The following is a 20,975-nucleotide window of genomic DNA, read 5'->3' on the forward strand; positions in this document are numbered from 1 at the left end:
CGACGCTATTCCCTGGCCCTCTAGACTGGCTACTACTCATTTCATTCCCTCTACTCAGATTCAAACTGCTCAACTTCTGCTCAAGGTACTTATCTATTCTGCTCATCATCATCTTCATCATTTTGTCGGGGCTTTTCATCTTCCTCCTTCTAATTTTCCTAGGCGTACTTGTAGGCCGCCTTTTCTTACCCTTTCTACGCGCTACAACAACGTCTTCCTCCGACAACGATTCTGTTTCTTCGTCCTCTCCATTCTCTTTCCCTCCTTGAACACTAAGCCTACTCAAATCGTTCCTTAATCTCTCCTGCGTTTCTAACACTGCATCTGGGTCAGTCGAGAGAAACGAGAAGTAGTTGTTCAGCATTTGAACCGCCGCGTTCTCGAGACCTTGCGTATCGAACTTCTTTCCTTCTTTCAACCTACGCAACCGGAAAAGCAAATGAACTAACCGCGTTTTCAACGGTGGCATATCGACCTTCTTCACTAATCTGTTTTCTAACGCCTCGCGAATCTTGGCCAACTTTTCGTCAATTTCTTGAAACTCTGCCTCAATCTGCTCGTCTTTCAACAAACAGATAGTAAAATCGTTCTTATCCCTTTGCAGCTTCATCACTCCTCGCAATTTGCGTCTCTTCACGTCCCTCGAATCACCACTAGAAAACTTCTCCCGACGGATGACGAGTTCATGTTCGACCTCATCATCTAGTAAGTGCGCAACGTTCATCGATTGATAAATCATCACGTGTTCGTCATTCATTGTGACGTTAATTGAGTAGTAATTCAGTAAGGAAAATTCAATAATAGGTAATTCAAAACTAAGCAATTCAATAAAACATTAAGGAAATTCAAAAAACAGTAGCACAATATATACAAATAAAAATTCAATCAACTTACGCTAGGAAACTTTAAAACTAAAAATCGAAATAAGGAAATACGAATTCAATAAATGGTGTTAATTTGTGTGTTTTAGTGTATAGTGTTAGTGCTCATTCAGGACCTTTTTTTTTTACTTTTAGTCGCTTAACGATTCAATTGATTATCAGTCAGTAATCCAATTCAATTCTAACGACTGTAGTGTGCTCTAAACTTCAAATTTTTCAGCACTTCCGAAACCGATTCCAATGGCCACCACCTTTAAACTTCTCCAAATCAATCTAAAAATCTGTGTTGGCAAAGAGTAATGCGCGGATCCTGCACAATCAGTGAAAAACTGAGTGTGTATTCTCCTCCCGCTCGTGTTAAAAAATTCAAACAATTTTTTTATACTACTCGATCCTCCGTTTGCCTTTCGCGATTTTGGCTGGGAGCCAATTGAAACTAATGTTCTGCCCGACAACAACTCAGCAGCGCGAGACTCGGACGTAGTCACAGGGTCGGCGCGCTACCGGGCAACCGGAGGGGCTTCGCGGATCAAAATTGGCACTCAATCATTCAAATAATCAGTTATCACACGAGCGGTTCAAATTACACTATATATTTGACTAAACTGTTGTTCTGTTGTTCACGGGTGTTTCACTGGATTTTCTGGCACGTACCTGATGATCTGCAGTCCTGCGAGCGCTCGCGATGGGTTGCCGGATCCAATTCCGGCGGCACGGTCACTCCTTCGGACGTTGTAGTGATCGGCAAGATGGCCCCGATCTCGATGAATGGGGATTTGGAGACAATGGCGGATTTCGGTGGGCTGGAATGGCGGTATTCAGCGATGTGGAGTTGGTTCGGATGATCAGGCGCTTCCTTCAGACTAAACCGGTCGACGACGGCAAGGCCGCCCTATTGTCGAACCGTGAAGGGAATTCTTCTTGATATTTAGGGCCTCGGCCCGAGAACAGTCCTCCTTGACGTGGATGGCCTTCGGCCAGAGGTATTGGGGTCCTTGACAATTAGGTCTTGGCGACTACGAGGTCACCTTGACCGGCGTGCAATGGCGGTCTTCAGACGCGCCAACCAGAACGTACTGTTTAAAAGGCACACAAAAGGTCCTGGCGAGGAAATAATCAGGATAATTGCTCCATAAATTGGTTCGAGCTATTGAATTACCTGAACTGCGGTGAACGGTCTCTCCAACGTAACTCGATTCACTACTCGCACTAGTTTTTCTTAAAAATTCGCAACTCCACAGAGCACTTCTGGTCTACACGCTCGCCTGATTATAAGTGGGCGATGGCCGCCCAACAATCATCCTTCGAACCCTTCAGCCCACTCGAGACTCCATGACCCATTTTGTTGTAATTGTGTTACGCCATGTTACAACGGCCGTTACATATGGCCGTGTCGGACTGCTAAGTGAGTTTGACTGCCGATGATGTTCGAATATTTGAATGTTCGACCACATGGTGCATTTAAAAAAAACTATTTGAAGCTTGTAACAACGGTTACAATATAGCTGATGTTGTAGGAATTTAGAGAGGTTGGCTAAAATGTATGGTCAATGGAGGTTACCAGAATTTGTAGAAAGATACGTCTGATCGATGCATTAAATTTCCCATTGATTGAGTATTCCAATCTCTCAGCGTAGTTTGATATATATTTCTTTAGGTCGATGAAATTCCATAGAACTTGCATACCTATTAATTCTGTTTCTGAATATTTTATAGTTTGAATAATTCGATCGCAATTGGCGCAGTATTTTTTTTTTTATCTGGACACAACAATTCCCGGTAAGGAGGCACGAGAGCGTGTTCTGATTTTATTGATATTATCGTATGAAGTTGAATCGAAACGATGTCCAATATCATTCGATGCGACATATATAATGACATCGATAAAAAAGATATCCATTGCGCAGTAAAAGACGATTTAAAGCGTAGATTATAACTATCTCTATTCAACGAATCTGTAGCACTACATGAAATGTGTAATAATCTCTCGAGTTGCATTTTTTGGGAATAGTCTATTCTTCATTCTATTCATATTTTGATACTGATAGTATTACGAAAAATAGGTAATTTCATCTGTTTTCTCCGTGACAAAATGCAACAATATGCAATATAAACAAAATTAAATGAATATTCTCTTGCTGACTTGATCTCTATGGGTAATATCATAAATATCATATGATTCATTCATTTACTCAGTGTAATACCTTTACATAGCCTACACTCGACAAATCACCCTCGACCAGGTCAGCCCAACTTGTCCAATGTGCTTTTTGTACCATCCGAATTTCTCGCATTAACATTTGTTTTTGCAGCGTTGCTATCCAACATGCTATTGCAACATGCTCTACCCACCGTATCCTTCCGCCTCTGGCAACATTCTGAATGTTGGGTTCGCTGTAAAGCGCAGTGAGCTTATGGTCCATCCTTCAGACATCCGTTAGACACCGTTCTCCGTCGCCAAAGATCGTACTTAGCTTGCGTCACTTAAATACTCTAAGTGCTAATCCTTCTCGAGCATGGTCGATGTCTAATGTTTCTAGTGGGCCACTCGACTTATTAGCATCCTGTACCGAGGAACTGAGGTTAACGAATTTCTTCACTTCCTCGATGGTATCCTCGTCTACCGCAACATTCCTGCCAGTAGCTTACCCTGTCTTGCTCAGTTCCACCTACCAGCAAGTACTGTGTTTTTGACGCATTCACCAGACCATCACCACCAGTCCGACTTTTGCTGTTTCGCGTTTAGGGCGGGTGTACATTAGCCTGGTACACGGTTTATATGGGAAAATATAAAAAATGGAAAAACTGCAACTCCTGTATGCTTTTTGAGTTACATTTTGGTTCCATATCAACTGTGCAAAATTTCAGATCGATCGAAGAAATTATATTTTAGTGCCCGCCATTCTTATTTTTTCATACGATTTACTATGGGGAAAATTTACTTCTTCAAAGAAAAATCGCTTAAGGTCACCCATTAACCCCTAAGAATAAGTCATTGAATGATTTCTGTAAATAACTTCACGAGGAATCAGACCTTCGAAGACCGCAAATCGATGCGAAATTCGTGGAAAAAGTTATTAAGCCTTCCCCGATCGATGAAGTAACAAGATTTCATTATTTATTGTTATTCCTTACATGTTAAACAGCGTCAGAAGGTTAATTCTTCGTTAAATTTTCCCCATAGTAAATCGTATTAAAACTTAAAACGGTTGGCGCTAAAATATAGTTTCTCCGATCGAGTTGAAATTTTGCACAGTTTATATGGAGCCAAAAAGGAACTCAAAATGTGTACAGGAGTAAACTGTCTTTTTGTGTCCCACGCTGATGTACACGCTGTCACCGTTCCAACTGTTCTGCCGATGATATCCATCAGTAAAGCAAACAAATTGGTTGGACGGTTAAAATTGTACCCCGGCTGCTACACTCGGATTTCCGCTTGATATCATCTAACAGCCAGCACGACACTCCATCAGTCTGTCGTAGTCGTCGTCGAGGTTCTAACGAACTAGATAGTTCGCCCGAAATTTTCACGCAGTTTTGCACATCGTTGCTCATATCAAATTTGTAAACTTTTCGGGAAAGCCGTTCACGTCCATAATTTTTCGATACTATTACATGCCGGCTTGAAATCGATGAAGAGATGATGCGTGGGGATATAATGCTTACGACATTTCTTGAGATTTTACCGTAAAGTAAATATCTTGTCCGCTGTCGACCGAAGAGATGATGCGTGGGGATCTAATGCTTACGACATTTCTTGAGATTTTACCGTAAAGTAAATATCTTGTCCGCTGTCGACCGGCTATCAATGATGACAACCAACGCATTCGTTTAGATGATACGACACCGGAAGATGATCTAGGATAGCACTTTTTAGACGGCATTTAGAATAGTCATCGCTCGGATCCTTGTAAGTGATTACTAAATATCATATCTATTATTTCATAGTCCACTTTGATCACTACTCCCTTACACTATGATACACTGTGCTTACACCGGTAAAACTATAAAATGATTAAGCTATAAATAAATACGGTCGAAAAATCAGAATTATTGCAATAAATAGTGGAGCTTATTAATTTACATGTAAATCAACGATCTATGCCAAATTTTGCGGTTTACAAAACCATATTTATCAGTTTTGAATATGCCATCCAAGCCAGCTTTAAAATGTTCAAATCAAGTTTGTTTGGCCGAGCTCGAATTAAGCTGAAATAGCGCTTCCAAATAAATTTTTGACTCGCATTTTCATGAGCATGCTCACTGGAAGCATTAAACGTGCCCGTGTCTTTATGTTTGAGAAGCTTCAGAATCTGACTCCGGATAATCGAGTCTTACCTGTATAGGCAAAAACCATTTTGTTTTGATGTTCAATGAGAGTGAAGAATTTGTCAATAAACACCCTTTTCTTTCGTAGATTAATGCTAGTCTCCTAGGTATCAGGTATCAGGAGGTCGGCTTCCGACACACGTTCTCCTCCATTTGGGAATTTGTGCCATCGCCATGAACACGAGCCTATTAATCATTTACCTGAGGGAGAAGGGAAGTGATACTTCGCCACCTTTGGAGACGGCTTAGTACAATACAATTTTATTTGACGACATGACTCCAAACTATTTTAATATTGTTTGTGTTGAATGGCAGCCCAGGTGTCAATCTGAAGCTTAATCCAGCACTTCGATTTCAGACTAGCTGGTTCAGGGCCAATGAAGTCATGTGATGCTCTAGTGCAAGCTAACTCATCAGCTATTCCATTTTCAGCGATAGAAGAATGGCCAGGTACCCATACAAGGTGAACAGCATTTGCTGAAATTCACCTCCTCGATTTGAGTTCGACAAGCGATAACTAACATTGAGGTAGAGTTGGCCGACGCAAGTGCTTAAATAGCAGCCTGGCTAACTGAACAGAAGTATATGACTTTGCGCATTACGTGTTGTTGAAGTGCTGACTGCACTCCACACATAAGAGTTTCATAACACATAAGGTTTCAGGCTGAAAACGGTGCAGTGTCTACCAAAAGAGTAAGCCTTAGCTCACAAGAGTGGACGGACACCAGTACCTGCTCGACCTTCGACAAGGGAGCCAGTGTAACATACGATGCCGTCTGAAATACTTCTCTCCAGATAACCAGATGTCCACTCTACCATGGAAGGGAATTTCGTATATGGAAAATTACAAGCAATTGTAAGATCATTACTATTATTGGCTCTTTATTATGGGGATTTTCAGCCCGAGGCTGGTTTATCCCCGCCAATTGTAAGATCACTAAGTGCAAGGAGCAAGGACCTTATTTACCTTACCGATCAGGCTAAGGCCGAGGTGGCCTCTGCTGTACATAGTAGCCGCCTCCATTCCACTCGATCTATAGTTGTTTGTCTCCAGTTCCGCACTCTACGTAGGGCCCGCAGATCGTCCTCCACTTGGTCGACCCACCTAGTTCGCGGCGCTCCACGCCTTCTTGTAACTCTCGAGAACCATTTTAGTCGGGTTGCTATACGACATCCTGATGACGTGACCCGCCCACCGTAGCCTCCCGATTTTCGCGGTATGGACGATGGTTGGTTCTCTCAGCAGCTGATGCAGCTCGTGGTTCATTCGCCTTCTCCAAGTCCCGTCTTCCATCTGCACTCCGCCGTAGATGGTACGCAACACCTTCCGTTACTCCAAGGGCGCGTTGGTTCTCTGCACGTAGGGTCCATGTTTCGTGCCCATAGAGGACGACCGGTCTAATCAGCGTTTTATAGATAGTTAACTTCGTGTTACGGCGAACTTTATTCGATCGTAGAATTCTGCGGAGTCCAAAGTGAGCACGATTTCCTGCCACAATGCGCCTCTGAATTTCTCTGCTGTTGTCGTTGTCGGCGGTCAGTGAGCCCAAGTACACGAATTCTACAACCGCCTCGATTTCATCACCGTCGATATAAATTCGGGATGGCGGGCGCGGAGATTACCCTTTGCCATCATGTACTTTGTCTTTGACACATTAATGACTAATCCGATTTGCCTGGCTTCACTCTTTGATCATATGTACGTTTCCGCCATCGTCTCAAAATTGCGAGCAATAATATCAATATCATCACCAAGCAGCTGAACGGACTTCGTGAAAAACGTCCCACTCGTGTTTATCTCGGCTCTCCTTATTACACCTTCTAACGCAATGTCGAACAGCAAGCGAAAGACCGTCATCTTGCCATAACCCTCTGCGGGAATCGAAGGGACTCGAGAGTGTCCCTGATACTCGAACTACGCACATCATTCGATCCATCGTCGCCTTGATCAATCTTTCTACCGTTTTTTCGAGAATCCGTATTCGTGCATAATCTGCCATAGCTGTTCTCGATCGATTGTATCATACGCCAATTCAAAATCGATGAACAAGTGATGTGTGGGCACGTTGTATTCGCGGCATTTCTGCAACACCTGGCGGATGGCGAACATCTGGTCCGTTGTAGCGCGTTCACCCATAAATCCAGCCTGATATTGCCCCACGAACTCTCTTGCAATCGGTGATAGACGGGAGTATACAATTTGAGTGAGTATCTTGTAGGCAGCGCTCAGTAGTGTGATCGCGCGGTAGTTCCCGCAATCCAACTTGTCGCCCTTTTTATAGATGGGACACACGATACCTTCCATCCACTCCTCCGGTAATACTTCCTCCTCCCAAATCTTGGTAATGACCCAGTGTAGTGCTCTCACCAGTGTTTCTCCGCCGTATTTTAGAAGCTCGCTTGGTAGTTGATCTGCTCCAGCGGCTTTGTTGTTTTTCAACCGGCCAACCTCCTCCTCAATCTCTTGGAGGTTGGGGGCTGGAAATCTTTCGTCCTGCGCACATACTCCTAGATCTGTTTCCGCGCCACCTTCGGTGCTTGCAACGTCGCCATTGAGGTGCTTGCAACGTCGCCATTGAGGTGCTCATCGTTATGCTGCCGCCACCTCTCGACCACCTCACGCTCGCTCGTGAGAATATTCCCGTGATTATGTCGGCATATGACGGCTTGTGGCACAAAGCCTCTGCGCGAGCGGTCCAGCTTCTCGTAGAGCTTTCGTGTGTCCTTAGCGCGGTACAGCTTCGTGATCTCGTTCTTCCTGCTGGCGCTTCTTCATCCGGAAGACTGAGTTCTGCCTTTTTCCAGGGTTGCTGTGTGGTTCACAGGAGTTTCCTCCAGTAAACCGAGTACTGATAGGCGGTAAGTGCAAGAAAGTGCTTCTTGTTTAAGATGAATGTGTAGTGGGGCAACATCAAAAAGAACTTCTTACGCTGCCGTGGGAGTTGAAGAGAACGCTCCAGACATCGCCATTAAGTACATCCTTTGGAGATGGCCTAATTTTGATTGGATTGTTCTCACTTTTTTTGCCACCACACAAGACATGCGTAGGCCAATATTGGCTAAACAACAGTTGTGTAAATCCATTTGATATACTTGGGTTTTAGGCCCCAAGTTTTACCAAAGGTTCGTCGGGATTGCCCGAAGGCCATACAAGCTTACTTGATTCTGAACTCAATGTGAGGTGTCCAGGAAAGCTTGGAATCAAGAATAACTCCATCGTTATTTACCTAATCAGTCACATTGATTTCAGAATCAAAGAAACGCAAAGGTCGAACGCCATTACGGTTTCGCCTTTCCGTGAAAAGATAGATGTTTTACTCGGATTTACCGAAAGGCCATATTGGCGACACCACCCCTCAACTACCTTAAGGGCGCTTTGCATCAGGTCGAAAAGGGTGCTGATGCACATAGGGTATCGCGCCACTTGGGCGGTGGCTTCTTTATTCGTCTGTTTGCCACTATAACTCAGTCAATTTTGAACCAATTGACTTGAAATGTTGTACACGGGTAGATACTATACCTATCTCACCAAATTCAAAAAGTTGTGTAAATTGGTTCAAATTTGACTGAGTTATAGTGGAAAACAGACGAATATAGAAGCCACCGCCCAAGTGGCGCGATTCCCTACCTACTAACAATGTAAGATAGTCGTCGGCAAAACTTCTCTGTGGCAAAACTATGAGTAGGAAATCCGCTATTATTGAGTTGTCTCAATAGCGTATCTGCTACGAGATTTCATAAAAGTGATGATAAGACTCCCCCTTGGGGGCACCCACAAACACTCAAGTTTTCAATCGCTGCTTGACGCAATTTCGAGAAGAGGTTTCGGTTTTTGAGCATTTGGTAAATCCAATTGGAAAACTTTGGAGATATACTATGACTCCGTGCGGCTTCCAATATGGCATCGAAAGGCACGTTGTCAAAAGCACCCTTGATATCTAAGAAAACGCCCAAACAAGATTGCTTTTAAATGAATGCATTCTCAATATCGCAAACAACCATGTGTAAAAGAGTCACAGTGAACTTTCCAGATTAGTAAGCATGTTGGTTCACATGAAAAGGCACCTTGGCCAGATGCACATCACGGATGTGACGATCGACAATGCGTTCTAAGCATTTCAGAAGAAAAGAGGTCAAACTGATAGCTCTGAAACTTGTTGCTTCTTCATACGACCCTCGACTCACTTTCAGAATAAACTTTACAGGAATATTCCGCCAGGATTTGAAAATATACCCCGTAGCAAAACTGCAAACAAGTAGTTTTTTCAAAACATGTTTAAAAAAACAAATCCCTTCTGAAGCAAAATAGGAAATATCCCATCTGATCTAGGAGATTTGAAAGGAGCAAAGCTATTTAGTGCCCATTCAATCGATTCTAAAGTTATGATACTCCGAGCCGAAGCTAAAGAATCATAACTACAAGAAAAGACATCAGGTTCGGAGATGTAATATTCACACATGCGGGGAAGTGTGTATTGAATAAACATTCCAAAAATTCCTCATCAGAAGAAGTGAAGTCGCCATTTGGCAAACGAAGTTCGTTCACTTGGAAATCCTTAGATTTTGAAAGGATTTGGTCAGCCGACTGACTTTACTCAAACTGAAAACATCCGAAGCTTTTCTGGTAGGCCTTGCGAGCTGTACTGGAAGGCTCCGATCCAGCCGAACGTCGTCTGTTCCAACTCTTTCTACATTGTCTCCTGAGCTTGGCCAGATCAGAGTTCCACCAAGGGGTTCCTCTTGTGGTCTTCACAGACCGTAGAGGGCAAGCTTCTTCAAAAGCTTCCATGATGAGGGCCGTTGTATTAGCAACGGCATCATCTAAATCACTTGGAGTGCCAATGAATGGTGATTGGTGAGTATCCATGAAACTTGGCCGCAACCAAATCAGTGAAGAGATCCCAGTTGGTTGACCGGGGATTCCTGAAACGCAAGTAACATTTAAAAGTTTAAAAAAGATGTAGCGATGATCAGATAAAGGTTCTTCATCTGACACATGCCAATTGGTCAGCTCGTGACTATAGTTATGATTGTCCACGTGATATACGGAAGTATAGTGAAATGCGTGCGAAGGTATACCTGTCGATGTTGAGCTTCGACTTTGACCCTTAATATCAACAGCGTCTCAGAAAAACTCCCCAATAATCTGCGCAGCAAGGTACAAATTAATTGTTTTTGTTGATTTTGATCATTTAGCAGGCCAGTTAGATGTGTTGCCCTTCACCCAGCAATTAAAAGCATGTGTTGCGAACATTAGTAACATAGTTTGAAAGAGCGCTAAGATTTTTAAATGTTTGCTAATGTTTGTTGTAAATATTTATTCTTTTGATTGTGTGTTTTGGTCGAAAATCATGGTCGATTATTTTACGTTGTAACGTGAATGCTGTAATCTTCGAACGCCGTTACAATTATTTGATATAGATTTGTCATTTAGTTATTCTAGATATTCTGTAGAAAAAAAACATACTTTAGCACGTTGCAAAACTAACATTCCTAGATCCAACTGATATTGGAAAATGTGACTCGAAGTACATTAAATTTACTTTTTGGATTGCCTTTCTAAGCATTTTGTTTTCAAATCAAACCATATTTAAGTTAATTTGATATTTTTATCCAACTTGTTTCATGAATCAATATGCCATGACAGCGTTGTGCATGTTTCTGACATTTATTTGAAAACAGAATCTTAGTAACGGGCTTGGTGGTCTAGTGGCTATCGCTTCTGATTCGTATGCAGAAGGTCATGGGTTCAATCCCTGGCCCGTCCCTTTCATCCTACTTTGTATCTTTCTATCCACTTTCTCTCTCTCTCTCTCTCTCTCTCTCTCTCTCTCTCTCTCTCTCTCTCTCTCTCTCTCTCTCTCTCTCTCTCTCTCTCTCTCTCTCTCTCTCTCTCTCTCTCTCTCTCCTCTACATATACAACTCATGTATATTCATATGTTCATAGCCATCGCTAGAACCAGAAACGAATTGGAAAAAAGTCGTTTCCCTCCATTCCAACTTCCACTCACAGCACAGTGTATATAACGCCTACAAGTTATGCAACCAAAGCGTGCTGTGCCGCTTGACCTTATTCACCTCATTCACCACACAATCTATCACCTTACGAACACTATAAAAATAACCCCCTATCCATGGATCGCATCACCGACCCAACGGTGACTCCCAGATCTCCCATCCTTTCCGTCTAACAAATACCCCAGTCCGTGCTGGTTGTGGGGATGCAGAGGTGCTCTCGGTCTTTAGTAGCAACATCCAGCACACTCTAACATTCCTTTCCCTTCCCAACTGACTATAAGGACGTGGCCGGCGCCGTTATTGATCCAAAATGTATGAGCTGCTAGATTTGCACTTTGAGAATAAGTGCCCAGCCCTTATTCATTTGGATCTCAGTGCAATTGGTTCCAGCTCAGATCAATCACGGAGTAGCAACCATTGACATGTATAGTCAGATTTGATCGTTGATCGTTGATCGTTTTTTTGAAAACAGAATCTTAGATAGAGCAAATGGAATAATTTTGTAAAAAAAACAGCATGGTACAGATATGCTTAGAAGCTAGAAGGACAGTATACGACTTCAGTTTACGATCGATTTGAAATTATATGATAATAAGCTTTGATAAGGGCGAAGATATAACAAAGCAACATCTGGTATTTTAATGAGCACTAATCTAAAGAACCAAATGACTGTTTGAAATGAAAAGGTAAACGATTTGTCCTCACCAGCGAGTATCAATCAGCTTTTCAAGGTCAACATTTTAACGCCAACCGTCATTTGGTTTTCAGATTCATGCTATTGAAAATTTGAGGTATGGCTTCGTTATAACATCACCTTAGGTAGCATAATATTTTTATCTGGCACCTTAATGGGCAAGGATAGCTACATCGAACGTTATAGGGAAGATCTCATATACTTTTAATTTGAAGTAAATGTAATTTTCCAACAAATTATCTAAAATGTTAACCCTTATGTGGCCGGCAGGGTACCCGGGTACCCAGCACCCATTTAAAATACACGGTGTAGAAAAAAGCAAAAAGTTTGCCGGCCACATAACGGTTAATTCAATTTATGATGACTTTATATGGCGAATGTTCGGAGTATTTTTCTAACTGTAGTTAAAATTGTGCACATAGAACAAACATATTTGATCCAGTAAGCCGCGGAAGTTTACAATTTATTGATTTTCAGGTAAATAATAATTACCATATTGGTTCTATTTGGGTCTTAATTTGGTTTCTTTGCAGATTCAGATGCACTTTGATTAAACAGTTGAGTTAAAAAAAAAGAAAAAAAAATGGCTGAAAGCTTAAGTCCACCGGCCCCGAAGAAACCTAAAATTATAGAAGAAAATAGCCTGAGCATGATCAAATCCATATTGCCAGACGATTTAACCCAACCAGTCCAACTGGTAGATGTTTATGCTGGCCGAATTGAAGATAACCCAAGTATATCGAAACTGATCCCTGAGCTCAACCGGTGCTTGAAAATCCCAGGGCTGCAGCATCTTAAACGTGTCGGACGTGACGGGACAATTATATTGGCGGAAGCTTCGGAGCTAGAACAACTGCTGAAGCGTGAAGGGTACGTCGTCAGCGGAGACAATAGCCTATCTAGCGAAGATATTCAAATTGGAATCGCTAAATATTTCCAGCGGAATAACGTCAACGATAGTTTGGTGAAAAGTATCTGCACAACTGTTGCCATAAAGAAAGTTGCACGGTGCCAGCCGAAGCTGAAATGGCAGTATGACGATGCTAATAAGCATTGGCCATGTAAATTTCATCCGAACAAATATTCGGAAAATTTGTACGCAAACATGGTTTTCAGCGATAACGAAAAAACGTTTCACACTCGGATCATGGCTGCTTGTCTCTTTTTGGCACGCCAGTTCGCAAACAATCCAGCCGGCATATGTGTTAATCCCAAACTGAGACGAATTGCGGCTGTCGGGATGGGTAAAAGCGGTGAACATCCGATGATGCATTGTCCTATGGTGTTAATTGATAATGTAGCTGTCTCCCAAAATGGTGGCATTTGGCATAACAGTCGTGAGCATTCAACTTCGGTTGATAGCGAGCATGGCTTTATCCTCGGCGGAATCGACCCAGAACACATGCGACTACTGAAAGATGAATTTACCGATCTAAAATTCGGAGCTCAACCAATAAAACCGATTGAAAGCATCAATCTGGACGACATTTCTCCACACGAGGATAATTTGGCCAAGTACGGGCCTTACCTCTGCACGGGGTACGATGTTTATTTAACTCATGAACCGTGCATAATGTGTGCAATGGCATTAACACATAGTCGGGTGAGGCGTGTCTTCTATCACTCCAACACAGCTAAAGGGGGGCTTGGCTCAATTACCAAAGTCCATTGCGCCAAAGGACTGAACCATCATTATGAAGTTTTTCAAATTGTTTGAGGTGGAAACTATAATAAAAACAAATGTTTAAAGTTTTGAAGTGTTTGATATATGGAGAAAAAGCAGTCCGAAACTCATTACTTATAAGGCTTGTTTTAAAAGAAATCATATTTAAAGATCGAATCAGCGTAAAAATTAAGATTTTTTATACAACTTTTTTTATACGTCAATCAAAAACGCTGAAATTTTAACCAATTATAACCCATATATTAAAGCTCCATTGGTGAAATTTTGAAATTTTGAGCGAGATCGAATAAGTTTTCCTAAAGTAGAAGTTTTAGTAAAACTTATAAGATTTTTGAACACATTTTTAAAACATTATATCTCAATATGTACACGAAACTTTTTCAAATTTTTTGTGTTACAGGTTATAATTAAGGTTTTCATATGCAGCCTCGTTTAAGGTTTTATATTCTTTACAAAAAATATAAAAAATCTGTATATGTTCAGTGTGTCAATTGAAAATTTATCATATTTTCATCAATAAAAGTGCCAAGTGTTTTCAACTTTCTTAAACTCTCTTAATGTAATATTTTTATACAAGGCCTACTAAACTACATATGAAGAGTAGGTCTTATGGATTTTTCGTTCAGTTAATGCACTTTTATTGGTGGAAAACGTTTGCCAGTTTATATGTGCAAAGTATGATAAATTTTTAAACATCGTCAATTACATAAGCACATTTTTCATATTTTTTGTAGTGAATATAAAACCTCAAACATAGCTGCATATGAAAGCCTTAGGTATAAGAAGTAACACAAAAAAAAATTGAAAAAAAATCATCGAGTACATATTGAGATATAATGGTTTAAAAATGTGTTCAAAAATCTTATAAGTTTTACTAAAAGTTCTATTATTTTCAGTAAACTTATTCGATCTCGCTCAAAATTTTACCAATGGAGCTTTTATATATGATTCATGATTGGACAAAATTTCAGCGTTTTTGATTGACGCATAAAAAAGTTCTAAAAATTTGAATGGAAAATTATTTTGACATAAAATTTGCTGTACGGACAATTGTTTGATACACTGTATATTGGTTTTATAAGAATTTGATTCCGTACATCTGGGATAAAATGGGTTAATAATATACTCCATAGTTTCCAGAACTGTAGGTCGCGACCCCCCAGGGGGTCGCCTTCATCCATGGGGTCGCGAGGGACAGTTGAATGTTTTACTGTAAGAGACAACAAATGAGGGAATTTCTATGGTGGGTCGCGAAAAGTACGTCTGCTGGCAAAGGGCGGTCACGCACCCGAAAAGTTTGGGAACCTATGATATACTCTATACACTGAAAGGAGCCATGCAGTACCGTCAAATGGGGTAACTTGCAACACTTTTCGACTTTGAAGCAATGTCATTGAAAATATAAACATTTGAACCATCCCTTAAAGCATCGTGTACGCTAATTACCCAGAGTAGAATACTATGCAGCAATTGATTTATCAAAATATGTTGTCACCTAATCAGGAGGTGCCAAATACATGCTTGTTGCAGGTTTCCCCATCTGTAGGGTAACTTGCAACACAGGACATGAAGTTAAGTTAGCTATCATTAAACAGCACGAACATTCTAGTGCTTAGTCGTATTGTAAATTTCTAATGTAATACATGAAAAATACATTGTTAAGATGTACACTAACCAATTGACATATATTTTTTCATGAAAGGGTTAATAGTTATTGCTAAGTTAGAGTATATCGTTTAACGACAGGTCTCACGTCCCTCAAAAATAAAGTATATATGGATTTCGTGACATAGTACTCGTAACAAAATGTCAACAATGATAATTGTCATTTCTTGAAAAGGTAGTGAGTCATCTTTAAGTAGTTTTCAGTTTGAAGTGGTGTTTGACAATTTCAGCTACAATAACATGAGTGAAACACATCTCTTGAACTTCAAACATCAAAGTCGTCAATTTGGATACTCAGCTGAAATAATTTAGCCCATCTAGGTTCAGAATTGATTATGGTGATTGTTTTAAAGCGCCCATAAACTAAATTAAACTTTTAACAAGATGTAACATGAATGAAACTCCTCCTCCTCTTCTTGGCGTAACGTCCTCACTGGGACAAAGCCTGCTTCTCAGCTTAGTGTTCAATGAGCACTTCCACAGTTTTTAACTGAGAGCTTCCTCTGCCAATGACCATTTTGCATGTGTATATCGTGTGGCAGGCACGAATATACCCTATGCCCAAGGAAGTCAAGGAAATTTCCTTTACGAAAAGATCCTGGACCGACCGGGAATCGAACCCGTCACCCTCAGCATGGTCAAGCTGAATACCCGTGCGTTTACCGCCTCGGCTATATGGGCCCATAAATAAAACTCCATAATATGGTATTTCCTAACAATGTTTGAAAATCACGTTTAAAAAAATGTAAAAAATGAGTTGTCGTTTGAAAATGAACTCGTTACGTAATCAAGAAATGATCCGTTTCGATTTTTTCTGTCAAAAATATCGTGAAATGAAGATAAATAATAGGAGTTTTTGTCAAATTTAACTGTTGCAAGTTACCCCATAGTGGTTGACGAATATAATAATGATTTTTTACATTACTCAGTCGATAAGTTTATTAAACTTTTATCGTTTAGCTAAGCTTACTATTAGGTACCTTAACTGCAACCAAGGTCATCAGACTTATCGCACTTACCCTAGGGGAGAGGTGAAACACGATTTTCATACTTGTTTTTATGGCATAAAATGAGTAAACCGTTTTAACAGTGTAGCTATACAATAAACGAAGAAACAAAACTATTTTTTCACTAAATTGATCTTTGGTATATATAATCTCTATAACCGAAATAGAAGAGCATACTAGTTTTCATTATTATTAGAAAATACTTCACATTCAGTGTATGTCATCGTGTTGCAAGTTACACCGCTGTTGCAAGTAACCCCGTTTGACGGTAATGACAAGCACAAAAATGTTTTTAAATTTACCATGGCAAAACATGATCATCGACCCATCAACGCTTCTTGTGTGCGTTTTGTTTCTTTTCACATCAACCGGTTCGATAGCTGAGTGGTAGCGTGCGAGCCTGGTGATGTCAAGATTCTTGGTTCGAATCCGGCTGCCAACAGAGACTTTTTTTAATTGAAAATCGAGTCCATGGTAAAATTGAAAACATAATTCTGTTGAATTAAAACGAAACTCAGTCTGCACAAATTTAGTGGCGTTGTGCATTTAAATTAACCCTCAGAATAGTAATTTTCACCGCAAGCCGCCGTTCAGTGTACCTAAACTCCGACCCAAATTGTACGATAGCAAAAAAATCTCCTGTTTCCAAATACGTAAGTAACCAGTTATAGTTAAATTTTTAACGTAGTACTACATACATCTCTGTTTTTCTTCTTGCAATTTCAAGAAAGTTTTTTTTTCAGTATTTACTAAGTATCATGATTTTCACATTACTTTGGAAGTTTCATTTTGCAGATTAAATAGCTGCTCAGCGAGAATTGTCATGTCCGAATCTATTAGGTTGGTGAAGTTGTGTGATAACATTATTCAAATGGAATGGCAAATCAGATTTAATTTTTAAAACACAAAAATGACATTTTGTAAAACTGACACTATCAAGAATAAATCAAAACATACCGTTCTTAAGTCGCCCACTTCATCTAAATCCACATTTGAAAATGATGATATCACCTTTTTTCTCTCGTTTTAGACACGCCATTTCAATTCATTTCGCCATACTGTTTCAGTTCACATTTCGAACAATTAAGGCCCCTGTTAGAACTCTGTACTTCAAACCTTGCGTCCTTGAATGATAGTTTAGGTGAGTAAAAATACCCCCTAAAAGTTCCCGGGAAGTGCTTCCGCAAATGGTCCAAAACTGATATGAGAACAGTTGATCAAATGTAATGGAGAAACCTGATGGCTTGGTGTTATTGCTTTTGGATGGGTGGGTGATGGTAAAAATAACGAATTTCCTCTAAAGCCGAAATGAAGGGAAACCCGAACAAACTTTCAAAAATATTTTCTATTACTTAACTCTATTTTACTAACACTGGAATAAAAAATATCACAAGCCTTGTTGTTAATTACATTAATTGACATAATTGACAGATATCAAGACAGATATCGATTGCAACTCTCCCTGATTCCCAGCATTGGCAGAGCTCCGACATAGCGTTCAGTAATTCACAAGCTATCATATTTCTATGATACAACTCAAGGGCCCATATAGCCGTAGTGGTAGACGCGCGGGTATTCAGCAAGACCATAGTGGGAGGAACGAGTATGATGCCCGATCTGGCCAGAAATTTTTCGTAATGGTAATTTCCTTCAATTTTCGTGAGCATACAGTATCCTCGCGCCTGCCATACGATACCCACCCAAATGCAAAATGATCATTTGCAGGGAAAGCTCTCAGTTAAAAACTGTGGAAGTGCTAATAGAATTCTAAGCTGAGAAGCAGGCTTTGACCTAGTGAGGACGTTACGCTCAGCAAAGGAGAGGAGAATAATTAAATCCAAATATAGTATCTGCAATAGAAACTCACTGACGTTTACAAAAACATTTCATGAAAATAAGCGGTGAATACCGATTTTCAGTCAAAATGGTTGACCTTGCTGTAGCATTGTTCTCCTCAAGTGTAAACTCTTGAATTTGCTTAACAAATTAGCTTGAAGTTTGTCCAAATTGATTAAATAATTATCGTCGATTATTTTCAATTTGATTTTGATCGAACATATTTTGCAGTTGCACATCTTGAGGTCGTATAACAGTTAAAAATAAGTTTACGAGACACCAGTAAACAAGTTTGTATCTTTTAATCAACGACAAAATTGTATGTACGTACATGTAACGGAAGTTTAAATGCCTTATTGAATTAAATTATTTCTTACAAATACTAATACTTACTAATGTACGGAGATGAACCAGCCTCGGGCTGAAAATCTCCCTAATAAAGCTAATAATAATTACTATTGTCAACCTTACTAATCCAATGCCTACTAACAATCCTAATGCATCACGTGAGTGTTAAATTAAAACAATTAGATTCGAAATAATAGGAATGTCGAACAATGGCAAGCATTGATGAAGACGTTTTCTTTTTCTTCTTTCTGGCTCGACGTTCCAACTGGAACTTGACCTGCTTCTCTTAAACTTAGTGTTCTTTGAGCACTTCCACAGTTATTAATTGAAGGGCTTTCTTTGCCTGGCATTGCATGAATTTGTATAGGCAAGTACAATGATACACTATGAATAGGTAAGTCGAGAAAATTTGCCCGACCCGAACGAGTATCGAACTCGCCGTCTCCGGATTGGCGATCCCAAGCCTTACCACTGGGCTAACTGGAGACCGCTTATTAACCTAGTTGTGAAGTCAATTAATATTATGCCACAGACAAACAGACGTCACACCCTAATCATTCCCATCGCACTCCGATTTAACGATAAATTTCAAAATTTGATGGTTGACCAACTACCCACCCGTGGCGCTCGCGTCGGTTTTGTTCAAGTTTGAAGTTTGCTCACTACTGCCACATAGTTCATGGTTGGTCAAAGTCAGTTTTTAAGCATCGGGCGAATGACTTTCCGTGACTACGTTTTGTATCGAATAATGTTCGTAGTGTTACGTCTGTTTGTCTGTGATTATGCAATTGAAAAAAAAAACAAAACGGGTTAGACCCCCGTCCGTTCCGTTCGTGAGTTTTCCATGGCTTTCCTGTGCATAGTGTGCATGTTTCGTGGTGGCTTGTCAGTCTTGACAAAAATAAAACACTATTTATGTTATTTTGTCCGACGTTTCGGTCTGTTTGGGACCTTCTTCAGGGACTCTGGAAATGTTTATTTATTAGTTGTAACATTTTTAACATTCGAGAAAACTTTCAATTTTTACCAATAGTTACAGCGTTCTCGTGTTGTATCCGACAGAAATTCGAACCAAATCGACAGTTACAAGTTCTACCGAACCACACTGGACGAGAACACTGTAACTATTGGTAAAAATTGAAAGTTTTCTCGAATGTTAAAAATGTTACAACTAATAAATAAACATTTCCAGAGTCCCTGAAGAAGGTCCCAAACGGACCGAAACGTCGGACAAAATAACATAAATAGTGTTTTATTTTTGTCAAGACTGACAAGCCACCACGAAACAGTTTCGTAAAACAGTCGAACACACCAACGACATAGTGTGCATGGGCTGGCCCTTGCAAGTTCCTCATGCTTCCACGGGTCAACCGATGACAAAGGCCGCCAACTAAGAGTCGTGTGCTTAGAAAGCCACCTGGAGATCCCCGACTACCAAACAGAAAAAAAAATCTTCTCGGGTATAACGAATGTTCGTACATACCGCAGTGCGAATATAGATTCGGATCACTACCTGGTCGCTGTATAGGGCACTGCATTGTTATGATTTAGTATGGGCTTTTGACGTTTCTTGGCCTTGTTGTTTACAAAATTTCTGTAAGAGTGAAAGAGAGGGAGAGAATTTCATGCAGTGCCCTATACATTTTTTTTTTTTTTTTTTTTTTTTTTTTTTTTTTTTTTTTTTTTTTTTTTGAAAGGTTCCTAGCGGCACGCCGAGGGACGTAGAAACCTCTCCCATCACTGTGTGCACAATCGTCTCGCGTCTATATGGAAGAGCACGATGCGTTTGCGCGGACAACGACAGTTCACTAGGCCTTTGGATAGGATAGAGAACGTATTCCTTCAGAAGCAGTTCACCAGCCGTGCACGGACATGTCGTCCAGTAAGACACTGTTGCGTACTGATTCAGAAGGTTACGGTAGAAGGTGTGAAAGTTTCGGTTTATTGTCATTTGGTCGATTTTGTATTTGTTTTTTTTTTATCATGTCTAGGTTTAAATAATGTTATTGTTCAAATTTATGGTCTGCCATATAGTTCAGTAATCTTTGGTGTGCCTATGATCTGTTAGATGGTCGATGTGTTTGTTATGTCCATTTTTGTTGATCCTTATTTTAGTACTTTTTTTTTATCTTTGCAAGTTGTATTTCGTCCACATCCCTAGCATTATCAGAAAGGTCCAAATAGGTCAAAATTAAAGAAAACCTTCCATACAGCCGAAAAATGTAAAAAATCTAATTTGTCATAAATAGTCTACGTTAGTCAAAGTCTAAGTAGTCAGTTTTTGTCGATTTCGTCTTGATCACACGTTAGCTTCGAATCTATAAGCATGCACTATTAAATGCTGCACTTCCCACTATTAGTTTATAGTTATTTTGAATTGATATCGCAAGAAAATATCATTATGCACTAGGCATGAAACATATTAGGGTTTACTCACAAAACTATCAGATATAAAAATAATTAAAGAGAAAATTAAATCACGAATGCACATCAAATGTTGAGACCTATGTATT

At 40.1% G+C, this 20,975-nt stretch overlaps 2 protein-coding genes across 4 annotated transcripts in view; both read left to right on the forward strand.

Moving 5' to 3' along the window:
* The window catches only part of LOC109431629 (upstream-binding protein 1), a 113,979-nt gene that overhangs the window by 7,176 nt on the left and 85,828 nt on the right, over positions 1-20,975 (forward strand). For 2 of the 3 annotated variants that reach the window (XM_029874525.2, XM_029874529.2), the window contains exon 2: positions 17,309-17,419. The exons of the other annotated variant lie outside the window; for it this stretch is intronic. The gene's annotated coding sequence lies outside the window, so the exon portion shown is untranslated. The remainder of the gene's footprint in view (positions 1-17,308; positions 17,420-20,975) is intronic. 3 annotated transcript variants of the gene reach the window in all.
* LOC109430855 (uncharacterized) lies at positions 12,506-14,013 on the forward strand. The gene is made up of 2 exons (XM_062848387.1): positions 12,506-13,461; positions 14,007-14,013. Exons 1-2 carry the CDS (start codon positions 12,506-12,508, stop codon positions 14,011-14,013), a joined length of 963 nt encoding a protein of 320 aa, XP_062704371.1.

The sequence above is a fragment of the Aedes albopictus genome, chromosome 2 (assembly GCF_035046485.1).
Source record: "Aedes albopictus strain Foshan chromosome 2, AalbF5, whole genome shotgun sequence".
Taxonomy (NCBI): domain Eukaryota; kingdom Metazoa; phylum Arthropoda; class Insecta; order Diptera; family Culicidae; genus Aedes; species Aedes albopictus.